Genomic DNA, 15,000 nt, shown 5'->3' with positions numbered 1-15,000 from the left:
TGCCTCTAACCACAATCTTCAACACATCCCTTGAAACTGGGCAACTACCTGAGAAATGGAAGACAGCTAATGTAGTCCCCATATTTAAGAAAGGAAACAGAAACGAGGCACTAAACTACAGACCTGTGTCTCTGACATGTATTGTGTGCAAAGTCATGGAGAAGATTATCAGGAGGAGAGTGGTCGAACACCTGGAAAGGAACAAGATTATAAATGAAAACCAGCATGGGTTCATGGAAGGCAAATCTTGTATCACAAACCTCCTGGAGTTTTATGACAAGGTAACAGAAGTAAGACACGAGAGAGAGGGTTGGGTAGATTGCGTTTTCCTAGACTGCAGGAAGGCCTTTGACACAGTTCCCCACAAGAGATTAGTGCAGAAGCTGGAGGATCAGGCACACATAAAAGGAAGGGCACTGCAATGGATAAGGGAATACCTGACAGGGAGGCAGCAACGAGTCATGGTACGTGAAGAGGTATCACAGTGGGCGCCTGTTACGAGCGGGGTCCCACAGGGGTCAGTTCTAGGACCAGTGCTATTTTTGATATATGTGAACGACATGATGGAAGGAATAGACTCTGAAGTGTCCCTGTTCGCAGATGACGTGAAGTTGATGAGAAGAATTAAATCGGACGAGGATGAGGCAGGACTGCAAAGAGACCTGGAGAGGCTGGACATGTGGTCCAGTAACTGGCTCCTCGAATTCAATCCAGCCAAATGCAAAGTCATGAAGATTGGGGAGGGGCAAAGAAGACCGCAGACAGAATATAGGCTAGGTGGACAAAGACTACAGACCTCACTCAGGGAGAAAGACCTTGGGGTGACCATAACACCGAGTACATCACCGGAGGCACACATCAACCAAATAACCGCTGCAGCATACGGGCGCCTGGCAAACCTGAGAATAGCGTTCCGATACCTCAATAAGGAATCGTTCAAGACACTGTACACTGTGTATGTTAGGCCCATACTGGAGTATGCAGCACCAGTCTGGAACCCACACCTGGTCAAGCACGTCAAGAAGTTAGAGAAAGTACAAAGGTTTGCAACAAGGCTAGTCCCAGAGCTCAAGGGAATGTCGTACGAGGAAAGGTTAAGGGAAATCGGACTGACGACACTGGAGGACAGAAGGGTCAGGGGAGACATGATAACGACATACAAGATACTGCGGGGAATAGACAAGGTGGACAGAGATAGGATGTTCCAGAGAGGGGACACAGGGACAAGGGGTCACAACTGGAAGCTGAAGACTCAGACGAGTCACAGGGACGTTAGGAAGTATTTCTTCAGTCATAGAGTTGTCAGCAAGTGGAATAGCCTAGCAAGTGAAGTAGTGGAGGCAGGAACCATACATAGTTTTAAGAAGAGGTATGACAAAGCTCAGGAAGCAGAGAGAGAGAGGATCCAGTAGCGATCAGTGAAGAGGCGGGGCCAGGAGCTGAGTCTCGACCCCTGCAACCACAATTAGGTGAGTACAATTAGGTGAGTACACACACACACACACACACACACACACACACACACACACATACATACACACACACACACACACACACACACACACACACACACACACACACACACACACACACACACACACACACATACATACACACACACACACACACACACACACACACACACACACACACACACACACACACACACACACACACACACACACACACACACATACACACACACACACACACACACACACACACACACACACACACACACACACACACACACACATACACACACACACACACACACACACACACACACATACACATACATACACACACACACACACACACACACACACACACACACACACACACACACACACACACACACACACACAAACACACACACACACACACACACACACACACACACACACACACACACACACACACACACACACACACACACACACACACATTGAGTGAAAATAATATTTGAGCCACTAAAGTTACAGTCATCCATAGACAAAAATGAAAGAATCAAATAAGTTTTTATTATCAGCAGCACGTCTACAAACATTGACAATATGTCTACAAACATTGACAATATGTCTACAAACATTGACAATATGTCTACAAACATTGACAATATGTCTACAAACATTGACAATATGTCTACAAACATTGACAATATGTCTACAAACATTGACAACAGGTCTACAAACATTGACAATATGTCTACAAACATTGACAATATGTCTACAACATTGACAATATGTCTACAAACATTGACAACAGGTCTACAAACATTGACAACAGGTCTACAAACATTGTCAACAGGTCTACAAGCATTGACAACAGGTCTACAAACATTGACAATAGGTCTACAAGCATTGACAACAGGTCTACAAACATTGACAATAGGTGTACAAATATTGACAACAGGTCTACAAACATTGACAACAGGTCTACAAACATTGACAACAGGTCTACAAAACATTGACAACAGGTCTACAAACATTGACAACAGGTCTACAAGCATTGACAACAGGTCTACAAACATTGACAACAGGTCTACAAACATTGGCAATAGGTCTACAAACATTGACAATAGGTCTACAAGCATTGACAACAGGTCTACAAACATTGACAACAGGTCTACAAACATTGACAACAGGTCTACAAACATTGACAACAGGTCTACAAACATTGACAATAGGTCTACAAACATTGACAACAGGTCTATAAACATTGACAACAGGTCTACAAACATTGACAACAGGTCTACAAACATTGACAACAGGTCTACAAAACATTGACAACAGGTCTTCAAACATTGACAATAGGTCTACAAACATTGACAACAGGTCTACAAACATTGACAATAGGTCTACAAACATTGACAACAGGTCTACAAACATTGACAATAGGTCTACAAACATTGACAACAGGTCTACAAACATTGACACAGGGCTACAAACATTGATAACAGGTCTACAAACATTGACAACAGGTCTACAAAAATTGACAATAGGTCTACAAACATTGACAACAAGTCTACAAACATTGACAACAGGTCTGCAAAAATTGACAATAGGTCTACAAACATTGACAACAGGTCTACAAACATTAACAACAGGTCTACAAACATTGACAACAGGTCTACAAACATTGACAACAGGCCTACAAACATTGACAACAGGTCTACAAACATTGACAATAGGTCTATAAACATTAACAATAAGTCTATAAACATTGATAATAGGACTACAAACATTGACAATAGGTCTACAAACATTAACAATAGGTCTATAAACATTGACAATAGGTCTACAAACATTGACAACAGGTCTACAAACATTTATAATAAGTCTACAAACACTGACAACAGGTCTACAAACAATGACAACAGGTCTACAAACATTGACAACAGGTCTATAAACATTGACAATAAGTCTATAAACATTGACAATAGGTCTACAAACATTCACAATAGGTCTATAAAGATTGACAATAGGTTTACCAACATTGACAATAGGTCTACATTGACAATAGGTCTACAAACATTGACAATAGGTCTACAAACACTGGCAATAGGTCTACGAACATTGACAATAGGTCTACAAACATTGACAATAGGTCTACAAACATGGACAATAGGTCCACAAACATTGACAACAGGTCTACAAACATTCATAATAAGTCTACAAACATTGACAATAGGTCTACATTGACAATAGGTCTGCAAACATTGATAATAGGTCTACAAACATTGACAATAGGTCTACAAACATTGACAACAGGTCTACAAACATTTATAATAAGTCTACAAACATTGACAATAGGTCTACAAACGACAATAGGTCTACAAACATTGACAATAGTTCTACAAACATTGACAACAGGTCTACAAACATTGACAACAGGTCTACAAACATTGACAATAGGTCTGCAAACATTGACAATAGGTCTACAAACATTGACAATAGGTCTACAAACATTGACAGTAGGTCTACAAACATTGACAATAGGTCTACAAACATTGACAATAGGTCTACAAACATTGACAGTAGGTCTACAAACATTGACAATAGGTCTACAAACATTGACAATAGGTCTACAAACATTGACAATAGGTCTACAAACATTAACAATAGGTCTACAAACATTGACAGTAGGTCTACAAACATTGACAATAGGTTTGCAAACATTGACAACAGGTTTAAACATTGACAGTATGTCTATAAACATAGACAATAGGTCCACAAATATTGACAATAGGTCTACAAACATTGACAATAGGTCTACAAACATTGACAATAGGTCTACAAACATTGACAGTAGGTCTACAAACATTGACAATAGGTCTACAAACATTGACAATAGGTCTACAAACATTGACAATAGGTCTACAAACATTGACAACAGGTCTACAAACAATGACAACAGGTCTGCAAATATTGACAACAGGTCTACAACCATTGGCAGTAGGTAGACAAACACTGGCAATAGGTCTACGAACATTGACAATAGGTCTACAAACATTGACAATAGGTCTACAAACAAGGACAATAGGTCCACAAACATTGACAACAGGTCTACAAACATTCATAATAAGTCTACAAACATTGGCAATAGGTCTTCAGTGACAGTAGGTCTGCAACCATTGACAATAGGTCTACAAACATTGACAATAGGTCTACATTGACAATAGGTCCGCAAACATTGACAATAGGTCTACAAACATTGACAATAGGTCTACAAACATTGACAACAGGTCTACAAACATTTATAATAAGTCTACAAACATTGACAATAGGTCTACAAACGACAATAGGTCTACAAACATTGACAATAGTTCTACAAACATTGACAACAGGTCTACAAACATTGACAACAGGTCTACAAACATTGACAATAGGTCTGCAAACATTGACAATAGGTCTACAAACATTGACAATAGGTCTACAAACATTGACAGTAGGTCTACAAACATTGACAATAGGTCTACAAACATTGACAATAGGTCTACAAACATTGACAGTAGGTCTACAAACATTGACAATAGGTCTACAAACATTGACGATAGGTCTACAAACATTGACAATAGGTCTACAAACATTAACAATAGGTCTACAAACATTGACAGTAGGTCTACAAACATTGACAATAGGTTTGCAAACATTGACAACAGGTTTAAACATTGACAGTAGGTCTATAAACATAGACAATAGGTCTACAAATATTGACAATAGGTCTACAAACATTGACAATAGGTCTACAAACATTGACAATAGGTCTACAAACATTGACAGTAGGTCTACAAACATTGACAATAGGTCTACAAACATTGACAATAGGTCTACAAACTTTGACAATAGGTCTACAAACATTGACAACAGGTCTACAAACAATGACAATAGGTCTACAAACAATGACAATAGGTCTACAAACAATGACAATAGGTCTACAAACAATGACGATAGGTCTACAAACAACGACAATAGGTCTAAAACAATGACAATAGGTCTACAAACAATGACGATAGGTCTACAAATAATGACAATAGGTCTACAAACAATGACAATAGGTCTACAAACAATGACGATAGGTCTACAAACAACGACAATAGGTCTACAAACAATGACAATAGGTCTACAAACAATGACAATAGGTCTACAAACAATGACGATAGGTCTACAAACAACGACAATAGGTCTACAAACAATGACAATAGGTCTACAAACAATGACGATAGGTCTACAAATAATGACAATAGGTCTACAAACAATGACAATAGGTCTACAAACAATGACGATAGGTCTACAAACAACGACAATAGGTCTACAAACAATGACAATAGGTCTACAAACAATGACGATAGGTCTACAAGTAATGACAATAGGTCTACAAACAATGACAATAGGTCTACAAACAATGACAATAGGTGTGCAAACATCTATAGGTTATGAGTCTCGACTTTAAAAGTTATGTTGAATTTCATGAAGTTGAAATGAAAAACTTTATGAAGTGTAACTCACATTGTTTACATGTGTGTGTGTGTGTGTGTGTGTGTGTGTGTGTGTGTGTGTGTGTGTGTGTGTGTGTGTGTGTGTGTGTGTGTGTGTGTGTGTTGTGTGTGTAGGGGAGGTAGCCTTTATCTGGAATTAGTGTTGGTCATGGCTTTTCACACAGACACACACAGACACAGACACACACACACACACACACACACACACACACACACACACACACACACACACACACACACACACAGGTGAGTACACACACACACACACACTCAAGCACACACACACACAAGCACACACACACACACACACACACACACACACACACACACACACACACACACACACACACACACACACACATACACATGCATAAATGCACACACACACACAGACACACACGCACACACACACACACACACAATCTTCGTGGGAGACAGCTGAGTGCAGTGCTTGTTATTGTGTGGAGCCCGTCATGCGTGAAGTTTCGTAGCGAGACTGTGTGTGTGTGTGTGTACAGAGAGTGACTACCAACAGCCCGGCTGGTCAGAGAACATGCCACGGTTAACAGATGGAGGTTCGAACCCACATATCCACAGTAACACCACACGGGTTTACTTCATGAATTAAAATACACTTAAATGAAGAAACATTGCGCGCGCACGCATAACACACACACACACACACACACACACACACACACACACACACACACACACACACACACACACACACACTGGGTCAGGAGCTGAGTCTCGACCCCTGCAACCACAGTTAAGTGAGCACACACACACACACGCATATACTACAGGCCTAGTATCTAATCGACATGTGCCTAGGACAAAATGGTAACAAAATGGTAACTAACATACACGCACGCACCAGTTTAGAACCCACACCTAGCCAAGCACGTAAAGAAACTAGAGAAAGTGCAAAGGTTTGCAACAAGACTAGTCCCAGAGCAAAGAGGTATGTCCTACGAGGAGAGGTTAAGGGAAATCAACCTGACGACACTGGAGGACAGGAGAGATAGGGGGGACATGATAACGACATACAAAATACTGAGAGGAATTGACAAGGTGGACAAAGACAGGATGTTCCAGAGATTGGACACAGTAACAAGGGGACACAGTTGGAAGTTGAAGACGCAGATGAATCACAGGGATGTTAGGAAGTATTTCTTCAGCCACAAAGTAGTCAGTAAGTGGAATAGTTTGGGAAGCGATGTAGTGGAGGCAGGATCCATACAAAGCTTTAAGCAGAGGTATGATAAAGCTCACGGCTCAGGGAGAGTGACCTAGTAGCGATCAGTGAAGAGGCGGGGCCAGGAGCTCGGACTCGACCCCCGCAACCTCAACTAGGTGAGTACAACTTGGTGAGTACGCATGCACACATACACACACACATACACACACACACACACACACACACACACACACACACACACACACACACACACACACACACACACACACACACACACACACACACACATACACACACACATACACACACACAGACACACACACGCACACACACAGACACACACATACACGCACACACACATATTCACACACACACACAGACACACACACACACACACACACACACACACACACACACACACACACACACACACACAAACACACACACACATGCACACACACAAATATATCTACAAACAGGTGTCTTCCTACATATACTGGATGTATCTTTACCAATAAAACATATCCCAACCTGTACAATACCTGTTTAATTTTTTCTCCTGCTTCGAAAACCATTTTGCTCCCAAGTTGCAAGTGTCAGTTGCACATACTGAACCCTCCCCCCTCCCCCCTCCCTCCACCAGGTTAAGTGCAAGAAGTGTGCGAGAGTTATCCGGAGTTACCGTGCGACAGGAAGAATTACATATCATCTTTACATTTATGGATAGAAGAGAATATGAAGTGAGGACAAGATGAACCTAAGACACACAAGAATAGATGTAGGACAGGAGATGTAGGAGGACAGGAGATGTAGGAGGACAGGAGATGTAGGAGGACAGGAGATGTAGGAGGACAGGAGATGTAGGAGGACAGGGGATGTAGGAGGACAGGAGATGTAGGAGGACAGGAGATGTAGGAGGACAGGAGATGTAGAAGGACAGGAGATGTAGGAGGACAGGAGAGATGTAGGAGGACAGGAGATGTAGGAGGACAGGAGATGTAGGAGGACAGGAGATGTAGAAGGACAGGAGATGTAGGAGGACAGGAGATGTAGGAGGACAGGAGATGTAGGAGGACAGGAGATGTAGGAGGACAGGAGATGTAGAAGGACAGGAGATGTAGAAGGACAGGAGATGTAGGAGGACAGGAGATGTAGGAGGACTGGAGATGTAGAAGGACAGGAGATGTAGGACAGGAGATGTAGAAGGACAGGAGATGTAGAAGGACAGGAGATGTAGGAGGACAGGAGATGTAGGAGGACAGGAGATGTAGGAGGACTGGAGATGTAGAAGGACAGGAGATGTAGAAGGACAGGAGATGTAGGAGGACAGGAGATGTAGGAGGACTGGAGATGTAGAAGGACAGGAGATGTAGGAGGACAGGAGATGTAGAAGGACAGGAGATGTAGAAGGACAGGAGATGTAGAAGGACAGGAGATGTAGGAGGACAGGAGATGTAGGAGGACAGGAGATGTAGGAGGACTGGAGATGTAGAAGGACAGGAGATGTAGAAGGACAGGAGATGTAGGAGGACAGGAGATGTAGGAGGACTGGAGATGTAGAAGGACAGGAGATGTAGGAGGACAGGAGATGTAGGAGGACAGGAGATGTAGAAGGACAGGAGATGTAGGAGGACAGGAGATGTAGGAGGACAGGAGATGTAGAAGGACAGGAGATGTAGGAGGACAGGAGATGTAGGAGGACAGGAGATGTAGGAGGACAGGAGATGTAGGAGGACAGGAGATGTAGAAGGACAGGAGATGTAGAAGGACAGGAGATGTAGGAGGACAGGAGATGTAGAAGGACAGGAGATGTAGGAGGACAGGAGATGTAGAAGGACAGGAGATGTAGGAGGACAGGAGATGTAGGAGGACTGGAGATGTAGAAGGACAGGAGATGTAGGACAGGAGATGTAGGAGGACAGGAGATGTAGAAGGACAGGAGATGTAGAAGGACAGGAGATGTAGGAGGACAGGAGATGTAGGAGGACAGGAGATGTAGGAGGACAGGAGATGTAGGAGGACAGGAGATGTAGAAGGACAGGAGATGTAGAAGGACAGGATATGTAGGAGGACAGGAGATGTAGGAGGACTGGAGATGTAGAAGGACAGGAGATGTAGGACAGGAGATGTAGGAGGACAGGAGATGTAGGAGGACAGGAGATGTAGGAGGACAGGAGATGTAGGAGGACAGGAGATGTAGGAGGACAGGAGATGTAGAAGGACAGGAGATGTAGAAGGACAGGAGATGTAGGAGGACAGGAGATGTAGAAGGACAGGAGATGTAGGAGGACAGGAGATGTAGGAGGACAGGAGATGTAGAAGGACAGGAGATGTAGGAGGACAGGAGATGTAGGAGGACAGGAGATGTAGGAGGACAGGAGATGTAGGAGAATAGATATACATATACTTCACAGTGCATATACACTCTCAATGTGTATATTGTCATATCTGGGTAATCTATCAACATATCCCCATGTGTCAACAAACCTGTCATGAGCATTCTATTAATTTACATTAACTGGCGCTCGTCCGTCCAGTCTGTCTGAGGTGTGTTAAGATTAAAGACATGACGGCCGAGCGGCTGTGTGCGTATTTTGCTTGGTCAGTTTTGTAGTTATGAATTCCCATTTAGCTTATTTTAATGTCAAATTCTTCTTCTTAAAATAAATTATCGGAGACTTATTTCGAGTTTGTGAAAATAGGTGTTTTTATCTGTGCCTTTGTAAGCGTTATGGCGTTAATGAATGGCGTCTTGGTGCGGACATTATCCACTTCCTGGTCAGCCTGAGGTGAGGTGTAACATTAAGAATGAGTGACAGTCAGTATGCTCCTGAGAATGAATGTGTACTGGGGTCTTCTTGCTGAGATCCTGGCCTGTACCGGCGTCTTCTTGCTGAGATCCTGGCCTGTACCAGCGTCTTCTTGCTGATATCCTGGCCTGGACAGGCGTCTTCTTGCTGAGATCCTGGCCTGTACCGGCGTCTTCTTGCTGATATCCTGGCCTGGACCGGCGTCTTCTTGCTGAGATCCTGGCCTGTACCGGCGTCTTCTTGCTGAGATCCTGGCCTGTACCGGCGTCTTCTTGCTGAGATCCTGGCCTGTACCGGCGTCTTCTTGCTGATATCCTGGCCTGGACCGGCGTCTTCTTGCTGAGATCCTGGCCTGTACCGGCGTCTTCTTGTTGAGATCCTGGCTTGTACCGGCGTCTTCTTGCTGAGATCCTGGCCTGTACCGGCGTCTTCTTGTTGAGATCCTGGCTTGTACCGGCGTCTTCTTGCTGAGATCCTGGCCTGTACCGGCGTCTTCTTGCTGAGATCCTGGCCTGTACCGGCGTCTTCTTGCTGAGATCCTGGCCTGGACCGGCGTCTTCTTGTTGAGATTCTGGCCTGTACCGGCGTCTTCTTGCTGAGATCCTGGCCTGGACCGGCGTCTTCTTGCTGAGATCCTGGCCTGTACCAGCGTCTTCTTGCTGATATCCTGGCCTGGACAGGCGTCTTCTTGCTGATATCCTGGCCTGTACCGGCGTCTTCTTGCTGAGATCCTGGCCTGTACCGGCGTCTTCTTGTTGAGATTCTGGCCTGTACCGGCGTCTTCTTGCTGAGATCCTGGCCTGTACCGGCGTCTTCTTGCTGATATCCTGGCCTGGACCGGCGTCTTCTTGCTGAGATCCTGGCCTGTACCGGCGTCTTCTTGCTGAGATCCTGGCCTGTACCGGCGTCTTCTTGCTGAGATCCTGGCCTGTACCGGCGTCTTCTTGCTGATATCCTGGCCTGGACCGGCGTCTTCTTGCTGAGATCCTGGCCTGTACCGGCGTCTTCTTGTTGAGATCCTGGCTTGTACCGGCGTCTTCTTGCTGAGATCCTGGCCTGTACCGGCGTCTTCTTGTTGAGATCCTGGCTTGTACCGGCGTCTTCTTGCTGAGATCCTGGCCTGTACCGGCGTCTTCTTGCTGAGATCCTGGCCTGTACCGGCGTCTTCTTGCTGAGATCCTGGCCTGGACCGGCGTCTTCTTGTTGAGATTCTGGCCTGTACCGGCGTCTTCTTGCTGAGATCCTGGCCTGTACCGGCGTCTTCTTGCTGAGATCCTGGCCTGTACCAGCGTCTTCTTGCTGATATCCTGGCCTGGACAGGCGTCTTCTTGCTGATATCCTGGCCTGTACCGGCGTCTTCTTGCTGAGATCCTGGCCTGTACCGGCGTCTTCTTGTTGAGATTCTGGCCTGTACCGGCGTCTTCTTGCTGAGATCCTGGCCTGTACCGGCGTCTTCTTGCTGAGATCCTGGCCTGTACCAGCGTCTTCTTGCTGATATCCTGGCCTGGACAGGTGTCTTCTTGCTGAGATCCTGGCCTGTACCGGCGTCTTCTTGCTGATATCCTGTCCTGGACCGGCGTCTTCTTGCTGAGATCCTGGCCTGTACCGGCGTCTTCTTACTGAGATCCTGGCCTGTACCGGCGTCTTCTTGCTGATATCCTGGCCTGTACCGGCGTCTTCTTGGCCTGTACCGGCGTCTTCTTGGCCTGTACCGGCGTCTTCTTGGCCTGTACCGGCGTCTTCTTGGCCTGTACCGGCGTCTTCTTGGCCTGTACCGGCGTCTTCTTGGCCTGTACCGGCGTCTTCTTGCTGATATCCTGGCCTGGACCGGCGTCTTCTTGCTGAGATCCTGGCCTGGACCGGCGTCTTCTTGCTGAGATCCTGGCCTGTACCGGCGTCTTCTTGCTGGCTTCAGGGCTCATTGATAACATGTAATACGAACAGTTATTAGTCACCTTCCTTGCACTTTGATCGAGGTTTCTTTCCCGAGAACTGGAAGGCAGGGCTCGATACGGCGTAAGCTGTCAGTGACTATAAACTCCCAAAACAACAACAACAATAGTGTAACTACGTTTTACAGTTCAGTGTTGAATATCCGGACTCCTGCACTTCGGTATGGTCTCGGTAAGTTCAGACTTACAAGTTATGAAAGTGTTAGCTGTTACAACTCGAGAGTTTCTGCAAATTCTAGATTAGGTATTATTATTTCTATACTACTTATAATTTCATGAATTATAAAAAGAAAATAAAACTTTTTCAGGTTTGGTAATTTCTTTAAAACTTATTCTTATAAAAATCTAATCTTTAGGTGTGCCTATTTATAAATGCCTATTGAGGCTTTTCAGATAGACATGCTTAACATATGCCTCTCTCCATAAACGGTATACACACCGTGTAGGACTTATTCACATCTCACCGTTTATACACCACAACAGTCTAATTTTTTCATGAACTCCAGAAATTCTGTTTCAGTAACAGCCTAAAACGATGTCACAAATATCACTCGACAAGAAAAGACGTTAGACTCAGTAATAACTTTTGATTTATGTATAGCCTTGCTACATCACATCACTGTGTATACATATACAAGGATATTGACAGGGGCTAAATTAATGTTAAACAACGATTATTAAAACTCGCAAGGAACCAAAAACCATAAAAGTATATAAAACACTTGACTTAATGAGTCTGGTTGGATGGAACGATTACCACAGTCGAGGTAATCAAACCAGTCCCACAACTCTCCACTTGAAAATTCAGAATTGCAGGGCACACCAGACCTTCTAGGACTGTACACCACCACACGAGGGCTCTGCTTTCATAACTTTCCACTGGCAAAGATGACTACAGGATCTGTGGTTTGATCTTGTGCATTCACAGCAATTTTGTTTATTGAAATTAACAACCAGCGTCCTTTTAGATGACAGTAGGCTAAGGTATTTTTTTTCTACAGAGTTTCGGTCTGTTTCCCAGATATTTAAATAAAAAATTGAAAAAAAAAGGCCTATGTTTTACTTCGCGTGTTCACATTCTGAGTCTTTAAAAGTCTCGATTCATCTGAAACTTTTATTACAGGACTGATATTTAGCCTAATTATTTTGTTTTATTTAGTATAGTTCCTTGTAATACAGAGTGAAGTTTTACATTGTTCTGAATATAGCTATAGAAAAGAGGATTAAAAGTAGAAGAAAAAGAAAAGATGAAAAGGATGAGCTTATGTATTTACATGAATAGCAACGAGGGATCGAACTGGTGACATTCAGAGTGTGAGGAGGACATGTAAAATGGTTGCCCAGGTTGATGAGAACCGTCGGGTAAACGCTGATTTATACCTCCTCAGAGTATGCTCCTTTTTTTTTTTACATTAGATTTCTCTGTGTTGTTACAAATTAGAGACTTTATACTTAAATCTTTTCCTTTATTTTTAATCTACGTTATATAACCTGATCTTTACCTTCTCAAAAAATTACTATTGTTATTATTTTCATTATTATTATTATTATTATTATTATTATTATTATTATTATTATTATTATTATTATTATTATTATTATTATTATTATTATTATTATTATTATTGTTTTTGTTGTTGTTATTGTATTATTCTTATTTTCATTATTATTAACAGGGGGAAATAGGAGGTAATGATGTTTTAATCAAAGGAATGGGAAGGTAGCTTCAATTCCTTTGATCCAGAGCACTTCAGCATTATGAAGGTAGTCTTCCTCCTGAAGGATTCTCGAGACTGTCTCTGAACTTATTGATCCTCGTCGCATGAGGAGAGTCAAAGAATAATTAGTTCAGAAGATTAATAGCAACAGTTAAGGTCCAGGATCATTATCGTCTTGTCCATTAGCATACAGACGACGCTATTAGGAGCCTGAGGAAGAGACTCTCTCTCTCTCTCTCTCTCTCTCTCTCTCTCTCTCTCTCTCTCTCTCTCTCTCTCTCTCTCTCTCTCTCTCTCCCTCTCTCTTTCAAGAATAAAATGTAATCAAAGAGGACAAGGACCATAGGAAATCTTAAAACATGATACTTCAACATGCACAGTGAAGGAGACTTCAAGTGTCACTCAAACTTTTCACTGAGTGTCAGTCAGATGTTACAGGCAGTGTCAGACCTGAGCGAGAGGACTTTTCTTCAGCAAAACTGGATAAATCAGCAGTGTGCTGCTACCTTAGTCTGTGTGGTAGTTATGTAGTGGGAACGAACGCTAACTATATATGGGGAGGGGACATGATGATGATGATGACTGTTACTGATGATTAATGATTGGGATGATGCTGAATGATTAATTACAATAATAACAATTGAAAATAATACCCACGTTCCTTCAAGTTCTTGAGCATACCCCCAAATATACTCAGGCTATATTCAACTGCACTCAAAGCCTACCGAGAATATAATAAAAACATACTGGAAGCATATTCAAAGAATTCTCAAAACACCTCTGAAGTATACTCAAAGAATTCTCAAAACACCTCTGAAGTATACTCAAAGAATTCTCAAAACACCTCTGAAGTATACTCAAAGAATTCTCAAAACACCTCTGAAGTATACTCAAAGAATTCTCAAAACACCTCTGAAGTATACTCAAAGAATTCTCAAAACACCTCTGAAGTATACTCAAAGAATTCTCAAAACACCTCTGAAGTATACTCAAAGAATTCTCAAAACACCTCTGAAGTATACTCAAAGAATTCTCAAAACACCTCTGAAGTATACTCAAAGAATTCTCAAAACACCTCTGAACTATACTCAAAGCAAATACACATTCAAAGCATCCACGAAGCATTTCCAAAGCTCCTCCCTAGACAGTAGTTTTATGTGCATAAATCTCACCATAAATAATTAGCACAATATCCTATTTTATTGCAATAATCAGCGAACTGGAGATGACTCGGTCTTTCAGACCCTCCTTCATGAATATATGAATATGTGATTCCTTAGTGCATGATGTGGCAGAGGGAAGACAGTGATCCCAG

The 15,000-nt window shown here is 42.9% G+C and overlaps 1 protein-coding gene across 1 annotated transcript; it reads left to right on the top strand.

Annotated features, from left to right (window-relative positions):
• The first annotated feature begins 3,619 nt into the window (after positions 1 to 3,619).
• On the top strand, positions 3,620 to 7,744 carry LOC128698818 (uncharacterized). The gene is made up of 3 exons (XM_070085035.1): positions 3,620 to 4,144; positions 4,609 to 5,477; positions 5,519 to 7,744. The coding sequence occupies exons 1-3, from the start codon at positions 3,620 to 3,622 to the stop codon at positions 5,940 to 5,942; spliced, it is 1,818 nt and encodes a 605-aa protein (XP_069941136.1). The 3' UTR covers positions 5,943 to 7,744.
• The last annotated feature ends 7,256 nt before the right edge of the window (positions 7,745 to 15,000 follow it).

The sequence above is a fragment of the Cherax quadricarinatus genome, chromosome 14 (genome assembly GCF_038502225.1).
Source record: "Cherax quadricarinatus isolate ZL_2023a chromosome 14, ASM3850222v1, whole genome shotgun sequence".
In the NCBI taxonomy this organism is placed as follows: Eukaryota; Metazoa; Arthropoda; class Malacostraca; order Decapoda; family Parastacidae; genus Cherax; species Cherax quadricarinatus.
The sequence above is the reverse complement of the archived record's forward strand: the minus strand, read 5'-3'. Positions and strand labels throughout refer to the sequence as shown.

Bases quoted from the DNA above. Each gene is read 5' to 3' on its own strand.
- LOC128698818 (XM_070085035.1), top strand. From the start codon at position 3,620: ATGGACAATAGGTCCACAAACATTGACAACAGGTCTACAAACATTCAT. The intron at 4,145-4,608 runs GTAGGTCTACAA...CATTGGCAATAG, and splicing joins TAGGTCTACAAACATTGACA to GTCTTCAGTGACAGTAGGTC. The intron at 5,478-5,518 runs GTCTAAAACAAT...CAATGACGATAG, and splicing joins TCTACAAACAACGACAATAG to GTCTACAAATAATGACAATA.